Source organism: Panthera uncia, assembly GCF_023721935.1.
Source record: "Panthera uncia isolate 11264 chromosome A3 unlocalized genomic scaffold, Puncia_PCG_1.0 HiC_scaffold_11, whole genome shotgun sequence".
Taxonomy (NCBI): Eukaryota; Metazoa; Chordata; class Mammalia; order Carnivora; family Felidae; genus Panthera; species Panthera uncia.
The window spans coordinates 32,056,583-32,067,564 of NW_026057578.1; the positions used below are offsets into that span (position 1 = coordinate 32,056,583).

The 10,982-nt window shown below is 44.8% G+C and overlaps 1 protein-coding gene across 1 annotated transcript; it reads left to right on the forward strand.

Moving 5' to 3' along the window:
* The first annotated feature begins 345 nt into the window (after nucleotides 1–345).
* BMP2 (bone morphogenetic protein 2) lies at nucleotides 346–10,976 on the forward strand. Its single transcript, XM_049651123.1, has 3 exons — nucleotides 346–892; nucleotides 2,127–2,476; nucleotides 10,113–10,976. The coding sequence occupies exons 2-3, from the start codon at nucleotides 2,134–2,136 to the stop codon at nucleotides 10,955–10,957; spliced, it is 1,188 nt and encodes a 395-aa protein (XP_049507080.1). The 5' UTR covers nucleotides 346–892; nucleotides 2,127–2,133; the 3' UTR covers nucleotides 10,958–10,976.
* The last annotated feature ends 6 nt before the right edge of the window (nucleotides 10,977–10,982 follow it).

Here is a 10,982-nt window from a genome sequence, read left to right on the forward strand (position 1 = left end):
CGCGCAGAGCGCCGGGGAGCCGGGAGCCGAGCCGGAGCGCCGCGATGCCGATCACCTACTGCCGGAGCTCGGGGGCCTGCGACGCGCCGGCCGACGTGTGAGCGGACCCCAGGCTGGCCACAAAGCGCACCGCAGCTTGGCCCGGGGGCTAGGAGAGCTAGGGGAGAGCGCGGCCACCCGCCTTGGCGGCCCGGGACTCGGCTCCACTCGCCGGAGAATGCGCCCGAGGACGCCGGAGCGCCGGAGCCGCGGGGGTTTCAGCTGGCTAGCGCTAATGGGGGTGCGCTGGAGTAAGGCAGAGTGATGCGGGGGGGCAACTCGCCCGGCACCGAGATCGCCGCTGCGCCCTTGCCCGGACCTGGCGTCTCCCAGGATGGCTGCCCCGAGCCATGGGCCGCGGCGGAGCTAGCGCGGAGCGCCCGACCCTCGCCCCCCGAGTGCCGCAGCCGGCCCCGCGCGGGGCCACTCGTCCCGCGGGCGCTGGTTCCTAAGGACAACGACAGCACCAGCTTTTCCTCTCTCCCTTTCCTTCCCTTCCCCGCACTCCTCCCCCTGCTCGCTGTTGTTGTGTGTCAGCACTTGGCTGGAGACTTCTTGAACTTGCAGGGAGAATAGCTTGCGCTCCCCACTTCGCTTTGGTGCCTTTGCCCCAGCGGACCCAGCCTCGCCGTCTCTGAACCCCGCGCACCTCCACTCCGCCGCCGGGCCCGACCCCGAGACGCCGTTCCCTGCGCGAGGAGGACTGCCCCGCCGGCACCCGGGAGGAGGAGGTGGCAAAGGAAGGGAACCCAGTCCCTGCGCCAGGTCCTTCGACCAGAGCTTTTTCCATGTGGAGGCTCTTTCAATGGACGTGTCCCCGCGTGCTTCTTAGACGGTCTGCGGTCTCCTAAAGGTAGAGGACGTGGGCCCCGGGCTGGGACTGGGGGGTTGGGCGCGGGGCCCCGGCGGCCCCTGCAGCCGAGCCCGTCCGGGGGCCGGGCCTGGCCGGACGTAAACAGACCCCCTCCAGGTCCACGTGCTGCCGAGCCCCTGCGGGAATGCCCACATCCTACCGCCCCAGGCGACCGTCAGCCTGGCCCTCCTGGCTCGCACTCTTCCGCCCCTCCTCCCTTCCCTCTTTTCAGTATTTTATTAGGGCTGTTAACACTTAGATGACTTAAAAAAAAAATCAAAGAAATCCCTTCGAGAAGGTGGCCCCTGGATTTCACCCGTTAGTTGCCAACCTTTAAGCCCTACCATGGCCGTCTTTTCTCCCTTCTTCAAGTTTCTCAGGAAGACCGGCTTTCTACTCAGTCAAGTGCCATTTAGGAGAATACTAGAAGTTGGGGTTCTCTCTGTTTCCAAGAATGCGAGGGGGATAGTACTTCAATGTCACCTTCTACTGATACGTGAATTAATAGATATTAATTATTTATGTAACTCCAGGAATATACATGTGTATCTTGACTGCATGGGGGAGGGGGGAGGGCGAAGGGGTTGCAGTGGCCTGTCCTGACACCTCGGAGGTTAGAGGCAGGGGTGGGGGGGGGGCACAAGTTGCAAGTGGCTTGGGAAGTTGTGGCCTTGAGTTAACTGGGTCTGGAAGTTATAGACTCCGTGTGTGTGTGTGTCTGTGTGTGTGTGTGCGCGCGCGCGCGCGTGTATCAGGAAGTTCTATACAGTGCCTCTAAGGAAGTCACATGCACCATTAGTGCGTGTTTATATTCGAGCTGGGCAATGTGTTTGGGTTTGTTTAGGGAACGGAGAGGTGTCAGACCAAGCGGTGGTTTCCCCAGGTTCCCTGCACTGGCTGTCAGCGCCAGTGTCACAGAAAAAAAGGTGACAGTCATTGATTCTGGTGTGTGTGTATGTGTGTGTGTTATGTATGTATGTGTGTGTGTGCAAATCGTGTCAGATGGGTGAGAGTGGGATGGAAGAGGAAAAGCCTTCGGGCTCAGGAACTCGGGGCTTTTTATTCTCCCAAACGTTCAAGCTTCAGCCCCTTTGAAGTATCCCCACGAGTGTTGCAAACCAAGTGGGCACCCTGGAGGAGGAGGCAACAGACCGAGCGGGAGCTGGGGACGCGGGGGCGGAAGGGGTGAGGGTTGGGCGGGGAACTCGGTGACTCACGTCGGCCCTGTCCGCAGGTCGACCATGGTGGCCGGGACCCGCTGTCTTCTAGCGTTGCTGCTTCCCCAGGTCCTCCTGGGCGGCGCGGCCGGCCTCATTCCCGAGCTGGGCCGGAGGAAGTTCGCGGCATCAACTGGCCGCTCCTCGTCCCAGCCCTCGGACGAAGTCCTGAGCGAGTTTGAGTTGCGGCTGCTCAGCATGTTCGGCCTGAAGCGGAGACCCACCCCCAGCAGGGACGCCGTGGTGCCCCCCTACATGCTGGACCTGTATCGCCGGCACTCGGGCCAGCCGGGCGCCCCCGCCCCCGACCACCGGCTGGAGAGGGCAGCCAGCCTCGCCAATACCGTGCGCAGTTTCCACCACGAAGGTGAGGTGTGGAGTTGAGAGTGGGGGCGGAGATGCGGGCGGAGAGTCACCTCCCAAAGCTCCCCACCGTGGGTTGAGCGTTGGCATCCCTGGAAAGGCAGCTTGGCCAGGACTCCGCAGACGTTTCCATTCTTGACTTTGTAAGAACCTTTCCGAACCTGGCTTTAACGCACTGCCTGTGTGGTTCGGGAGCCAGGGATTCCCCTTTGGTAAATCCGCACCCTTTTCCTGGCTTGCAGCCAGAAAAGCGACTCCTCCTCCAGGAACTGGAGAGAAATCAAGTGATGGGGAAGATGAGGGCAAAAGGCATGCCCCTAGTCAGCTAAACGTGCAAGAATTTCATAGGGGGAGAATGGAAAGAAGGGGGGCAGGTTGGGATCTCTTTAAGTCTGTTTGGAAGCCCTTGCCCTGTAAATCTGCTTCCCCTGCTTAAGCCAGGGTTTTAGGCCAGACACAGCCAAGGGCAGAATTTTCAGAGATACTATTGAAAAATCAAAGCCCGGGCCCCAAAGTCTTTCTAATTTACAGTTGATCTGGGCCTGCTTTGGAAGATTTCGAATCCCTATCTAATCCCCGTGGGAGATCAATCCCACAATCAATCTTATTGTTTCCACAATGACTTTCTTGTTTTGTGCTTAAATCTGAGATGAACTCCCTAGTAGAGACAAGGCAAGCCTTCAGATAAAAGTTTTGCAGCAGCTGCCTGTTTTTTTTTTTCATGTGCATTGAAATGTGGATTTTTTTTTCTTTTATGGTACTGGATGTGGTTTTGCTAAGGTAGGATGTTTCTGCTTGTTTCATCAGAAAAATGTTTAGTGGATTTGAAATGTCTTAGAGCAGCTATTGACATCTGTTGTACCCAAGTTAGAACAATTAGTAAAAATATGTTTCACTTTAGTTCTTTTTCTACACTTTTAAATGCCACTTTGGCTTAATACATTCCAAATCGAGAACAGGTTTTGTCAAATACTAGAGAATGGTCCAAAGCTGTGTATCAGACAGCAGCCACTTGTAGGTTACTGGAGACTTGGGAGTAAAGCTCCCTTTTTCTTGCCTTGCCCTGTTGAGGTGGTAAATTTCAAGTGGAAATCTGTGATCTGTTGTAAACAAATAAGAAATGTTACAGCCAGGCCTTTTCTGCCACTGTGAAGGGCGACTACACTTGTGAGAACAGCACTTGGCATTGGGAAGAAGTCCCAAAGGCAAGTTGCATAACAAAACGTACTTCATCAAAGCAGCTGTATGTTCTGAAGGGGACACTGAATTGATAATCAGTTCATTTTTCAGCACGTTTCCAAGTGAGGTGCTTTTTGCAGTAGCAATCCAATGGGAAAAGACAGAAGATAGCCTTCTACTCCCTCAGGAGTCATTCACTGAAGCAGAAGTTGTCTATTGTCATATGTAGAAATGTTTTCATTCCTGTACATTCTGTCAACATAACCTTGGGGTGATTATAGATGCAGCTCGTCATTCCCAGCTGATGCTGCTTAGAACTGTTTTTCTGCACAGAAAAGTAACAAGAATAGCTATTTCAGCCACCTCTCCTGGACATTTAGCCTGGAATCATTCTTAACTTTATTTTTAAGGCCAGGAAGGTATCGTGTGCCTCTTCTAACTTAAAAGGAAGAACATTTAAGTCTTTTGACACCTAAAACATTGAGTTGCAGGATTCCATCAGTGAAGTCTGTGCCTTTCTCCTTCTTCCTCTAGAAGTGGCTTCATCAAAACTGAACAGGCTACAAATTATTTGAGTGTTATTTTAGCTTAAATAGCATGCTTGAGTTTATAAGTCAGAATTTATATCTTTAAAAGCATACATGTTATGTGCAAAATAATACAGAAGTTACCAACCTGCTTAAAGTCAATTTATAGTAATGTCAGATCTTAGTGCAGTTAGATGATACAGAAAAGCCATGTAATTTTTGCCTCAAATTTCATCAAATCCATTTCTTTTCTTGTTATGACTAGTATATCACTATTAGACCACATAATGCACTTTTTGAAGCCATTTCATTTTGTTGTTACCCAGAATTTGGTTTTTATAAACATCCTTGTGCCGTGCGTGGCACCAAAAATCTTCTAATAAACCATGCAATTAAGGCAGCTGGCTTCAGAGCAGAACTTGGCTCATGCTGCCTTAATGGGCATTTGTTTGGTAGGGGAGTAAGGGCTCGATTCCAAGAATTACCTGTTGGTTTCATTTGTGGGTGAGATCTGGATGATTTGGTGAACTTACAACACAAGAGATATCATGGTTTTTAGATCTCAACCACTGTATGAAGATAATGGGACCACATGGTAGGCGATCTGAGACAAAAATTACCTGTTGTCATTTCTCCTGTTAAACTTGGCCTAGTCCTCTGTACAATACTTTTCACTCAGGAGAGCCCAAGTGCTGCAATAATTTTCTCTTTTTCAGTCATTAAAAAGTGCTTTGGCCACATAGACCTTGCACTACTGCCACTGAGGATAGAAAAATCACTTCTCCAACTGGAAAGAGTGTTCTGTGCTTGCTGTAGTTAGAAACACATTGAAATTGGTTGCTTTCATTGGCCCTGCAAAAAGTTTCTATGCTTTCCTGTCAGGAGGGAATACAGAAGGACCATGTGCTTGCTCTCTAGACCCTGAAGGACACAGACTTCTTTTTGCATGAAACAATGGAATTATGACTAAAGGCTTCAAATAGAGATTAGCCCTTTTCCCACAAATGTAATTATCTTGAAAATATCCAACCATTACCCTGTGAGAGAGAACTTGTATCATAAGTGCCCAGTGTAAGCACAGGATTTGGCACGTACAGCCCACAAACCAATGCTTACCTGATGTGCTTTCCTAAGATCCCCAGGTATTTAGTCTTGTTAAGAAAGGCCCCATCGAGTAGAACAGGCATTCTCTTTAGAAATCCTCATGGAGATTGAGGATTTGGTGCCCAATAATTGTTCTTACACTAATATTTTCTGTCCTCTTTTAGTGGCTCCCGTGTATTCTTCCTTGATCCCTTCTCATTGAGCTATTTTGTCTTTTTCTTAGACTTGCCTTTGTGTATTTCACCAAGTAGTCAGAGGACAGTAAGAGGGCACATGATCATTCCAAGGGTGTTGGAGTTAAGGGTGGGCAGAAGCCAGATCAGGGTCAGTGAGGATGACCATACTTTCCCTATATTTGCCATTTCTTTTGTTACCTTTTTTTTTTAAGACTGTTTCCTTTTAACCTTTTTATCTTATATTATTTTCTGCTTGATGTATCAATTTTCTTGCCCTTATTTTATATTCTAGAAAGTAGTGTTTCTTGTTCTTAGCTACTTTCACTGAAGGGCAGTGATTTCCAACCATACTGATTAGCTACAGCATTCCCAGGTTAATAGTCATTTTTGGTCCAAAGAATGTTGCAGACTTCTCAAAACTTAATGATAACTCACTTTTTTGCTAAATTCCCCATTCTTTAGGACAAAAAGGCAGCTGCAAAATATCAGTGGTTCCAAATAAAATCTGCATGACCGAGTAGTCTGTGCCACTTTACTTTCCTGATCTTTAGTTCTTTCTTCTTTCCACCATATTTGGGTGGTAGTATATTTCTATCCCCTTTGGTGGGGAAAGAACTCACCCTATGGTTATTATTGTATTAAATTTAAAGTTTCCCCTGATGGCTTTGACTTTTGCTTGAGTTTTTGACTCTTCCCTCATGTTAGGTAGTGTCATCTAGTGGCCAGAAACTTGGAAACTACAGTAGACTCAAGCTCATAGCCCTGCTCTTCATTTACTAGCTCTGTGACCTTAGGAAAGTCACACAACCTCTGTGAGGTCCAACTATTTCATTTCCAAAATGGAGATAAGAGTTCCTCTCTAATTGATTGGTTAAGAGATAATTCATGTCAAAGATCTTAGTGTCAGATATGGCACAAAGAAGCATTAAGCACACTAATTACATTATCATGATGATTTATTTCTCTTATGTCCTATATTCCCCCTTGTCTAGGGAAGAGGAAGCCAGAGGGAACCCAGTGTGGCTAAGAGAATTCAGCCTCATCTTTTGTTATTTTGATGTAGATGAATAATTGACAGTGTATATGATTAAGTTAGAACTTCACTTTTAGAGGAGAGGTCAAATGTCACTGGTGCCTTATTTTTCTTTACCAACCCCACATTTTTGCAGCCATAGCTCCATCTGTTTAGATAAGAACTTAGAGGTTTAGAAGTTCAGGTCTAAACTTCACCCATATGAGGAGTTTAAGAGACAAAACAGATGAACGTAAGGGAAGGGAAACAAAAATAATATAAAAACAGGGAGGGGGACAAAGCATAAGAGACTTATAAGTATGGAGAACAAACAGAGGATTACTGGAGGGGGTGTGGGAGGGGGGATGTGCTAAATGGGTAAGGGGCATTAAGGAATCTACTCCTGAAATCATTTGTTGCACTATATGCTAATTTGGATGTAAATTAAAAAAAAGTAAATTAAAAATAAATAGATAGATATAAATAAATAAATAAATAAATAAAGGTCTAAAATAGGCCGAAATAACCAAAGCCCTTGACAAATTCAGCTTATTCAACAAGAGAATTAACAAAAAGCATACATCACCTATTTCGGTAAATATATTTTCAGAATCTCTAGGCTTGGTATGATGATTTTCAGCTTTTTTTCCTTTTCCTTTACTTTATTTGAAATAGGTTTTGATTTTTCTACCCTCAAGAATTAATTCATTCCTTGCAGATCAAAGGACATGGTGGTAGGTGCCCCAAACTTGAATAGTTTTTTTTCCTGGGTTTGGGGTTTTCTGTGACCTTCTGACTTGCCTCTGTAGCCTGAATCTACAGGGGCATCACCACAGCATCCTTTGTATTAAGGACAAATAGGGGTTCTTGATGAAGCTTGGAAAGTCAGGGAAAGGTCTTCACAGTACTGTTGTTTAATAGTGCTGTTCTTCCCTTTGGTAAGGTTGCTAAATGATATCCTTTTTTGCCACATAACCTCCAGTGAGATTTTGAAGTATGTTAATTGCTGGCTTTTTTTTTTTCCCTGTCAAATCAAATCTGGTCAAATGGTGGCAATTTTATATGATTCAGTCTTACATATATCTTCGGGAGGGTTATTCTGTTTTATTCCTCTTCTATACCCATCTTTACTCATTTTACCTGTCTTTCATTCTTGTCTTGGTGATTGCCCCTTCATTATCATCCACTGGCTATGTGTGTGTGCGTGTGCGTGTGTGTGTGTGTGTGTGTGTGTGTGTGTGTGTGTGTCCATGTGTCTGTGTATGTTCATTACTTCTTTCTTTTTCATTTATGGATTTAGATTCAGAGTTTTTGTTTGGTATTTCTCTGGACACCTTCTTATGACAGCTGTTCAGCAAATGCCCTGAATAATTTGCCTTTCCTTCCTCCTCTTTAAAAGAAAAGAGAGCATTCTTAGGTGTGCTGGTTATCAGAGAAGTCAGTAGCTCAAGCCAGATGTGGCCTTATGTCATTAAATCTGGGGGACATTGCTGAGTTTTATGTCACCCCTTTTTTCTTTGGTATCTGTTGGCTTCTCTGCTGAAAGAACGCCTTCAGTGGAAACATTGGAGGGCTCCTGAATTAGAGGAAAGGAAAGAAGGAAAGAAGCTAAACACAATCCTTGATACTTGTTGGAGCCACTAAGGAGAGCCCTGATCTGATTGGTTGTTGAAAATAGTGCCTGGTCCGAAGTACCATTAGCTTAGAGTGAGGTTTAGAGTGTGGATGGCTCCCCAAAGGTATTCCTGACAGGTGTAGACTGGCAGCCACGAGGGGTCCATGGAGGGTTTACTTCTTGTCCTGATAGCCTCCACATCCCAAATAGATGAGCTTTGGAAGATCTTTCTGTTCCATGGGCCCACCTCTTACTCCTTGGCCAACACTAGTGTTTCTTCTCATTTTTGTATTATTTGACCAAAAATCACTTTAAAATATGCTCCTGGAATTTACACTTGAATGTGAAAAGCATCCTTTAAAATCTTGACCCTCTAGGGGTAGTCCATGAGCTCCCAGCATCACCTCACTTGGGAGCTTGCTAGAAATGCTGAATCGCAGGTTCCACCCAGGCCCACTGAATCAGAATCTGCATTTGGAGATTGAAGATGTCTTAAAAGTTTTGTGTGAAGACTAAAATTTGAGAAGCATCACATTAAAGCATTACTCCGTAATTTCTTGTAAATTGTCCCTCTTGAACTTGGCACTTCCACTTACCTTGCCTTGATGAATGGTGATTTGATGATGAAGGTTTACACAAGTAGAACCTTTGAGTGAGTGATCTGAAGTGATTCTGCTCTGCTAACACATCTAGATTCTCTGTGTTCAGCTTATAGCTATTTGACTTAGGGGAAATACAACCATGATTTCCTCTTATGAGAATGATAGGGCCAAACAGATTTTGGTAGCACTTAGGTTGGATCCTGAATGAAGCAGGTTAGGTTTTTAGATAATGAAAGGGCAAGGCTGTGGTAAAGCTAGAAGAAAATAAACCCAAATGTCTCAAATCCTATTGGTATTTACTGCCAATTTAATGATAACGTGTACCTTGGATGATTTGCAGACAAAAACATTCAAGGTGCTATGGTATATTTTATTGTTTGCTTGGAAAACAGTACTCCTTTAAATTTAAATTCAGGAATCTTAAATCAGAAAGACATTTTATGCACAGCCCACTTCAATGGCTGTTTTGAAATGATGATAGTAGATATAGAATGTTTATTCTGTAATAGGATGACATTATCCCTTATGTCACAAATATAATGGTATTTTTGTAAATTTTCATAATTTTTTTGGTTTTGTGTCTATTTGGTAGGTGTATGTTTTTAATATGGCTTATTATTATTTTTATAAGGACAAAGGAATTAAAAACAGAAGAGAGTCCTTTTTTCCCCCCAAAAGTATCTAAAATGAGATTTGGCTTTTGAGGTCATAAGGAGGTGAGAGAACAGACAACAGTTGGGAAGTTCCTTCTCTTGAAATTGTCTGGCCTTAATTACTACGGGTGTCGTAGTACCACCCTTATGCTTCCAAAGAAGTCGATCCCTGTAAATGCCTTTGTCTCTGGACTTGGAGTAAAATAGTAGGGTGTGCTTTGCAAAATGTCATCGTTGATGTTGAGTTTCAGACTCTTTAATTAGGAAACTGAAATCTGTATATCGAGATTTGTAAATCATCTAAATTGCAGAGTAATGATTTAGAATACCGCTTAAGGGATTGACATTAAAGCCTTTTTCTTTTTAAGAAATGCAATAATTTCCTCAAATCCTCACTCATTAGACCTCTACTAACTATAGTGCTGACTTTTTTTTTTTTTGCCCTAAAGTCTGTGAATTCCAAAGAAATGCTTCACCATTTCCCCCATTATTATAGCCACCTGGAAGCAGTATTCATGTATTGGATTAAAAACATAATAATGAATTGTGAAGTTTTGCTTCATGGTGTGCATGTTGACATAAACACACAGAAAAAGGAGGATTCCTTTTTATTAAAAGGGGAGTTTTTTATTTTCTGGTTGCAAACTTTTACATGGGTTGAATCAAACCCTGAAATGAGGTTTACAAATTCTCATATATCATCAGATTGTTGTTACTTATTTTACTGAATGAGTTTTTTCTTCTCCTTTTCCACCTTTCTCTATCAAATTAGAATCTGTGGAAGAACTGCCTGAAATGAGTGGAAAAACAACCCGGAGATTCTTCTTTAATTTAACTTCTATCCCCACCGATGAGTTTATCACCTCAGCAGAACTTCAGGTTTTTCGGGAACAGATGCAGGAAACTTTGGAAAACAATAGCAGTTTCCATCACCGAATTAATATTTATGAAATTATAAAACCTGCAACAGCCAACTTGAAGTTCCCTATGACCAGACTGTTGGACACCAGGTTGGTGAATCAGAACACAAGCAGGTGGGAGAGTTTTGACGTCACCCCTGCTGTGATGAGGTGGACCGCACAGGGACTCACCAACCACGGATTTGTGGTGGAAGTGACCCACTTGGAGGAGAACCAAGGTGTCTCCAAGAGACACGTCAGGATTAGCAGGTCTTTGCACCAAGATGAGCACAGCTGGTCACAGATCAGGCCACTGCTAGTAACTTTTGGCCACGACGGGAAAGGGCACCCTCTCCACAAAAGAGAAAAGCGTCAAGCAAAACACAAACAGCGCAAACGCCTTAAGTCCAGCTGTAAGAGACACCCTTTGTATGTGGACTTCAGTGACGTGGGGTGGAATGACTGGATCGTAGCTCCCCCAGGGTACCATGCCTTTTATTGCCACGGGGAATGCCCTTTTCCCCTGGCAGATCACCTGAACTCCACTAATCACGCCATTGTTCAGACGTTGGTCAACTCTGTTAATTCTAAAATTCCTAAGGCATGCTGTGTACCAACGGAACTCAGTGCTATCTCCATGCTGTACCTTGATGAAAATGAAAAGGTCGTATTAAAGAACTATCAGGACATGGTTGTGGAGGGTTGTGGGTGTCGTTAGCACAGCAAAATAAAATAAATAAATA

What these genes read in the sequence shown, in the direction of transcription:
- BMP2 (XM_049651123.1), top strand. Translation starts at nt 2,134, where the DNA reads ATGGTGGCCGGGACCCGCTGTCTTCTAGCGTTGCTGCTTCCCCAGGTC. An exon ending in GCGCAGTTTCCACCACGAAG is followed by an intron (nt 2,477 to 10,112) that starts GTGAGGTGTGGA and finishes CTATCAAATTAG; the next exon opens with AATCTGTGGAAGAACTGCCT.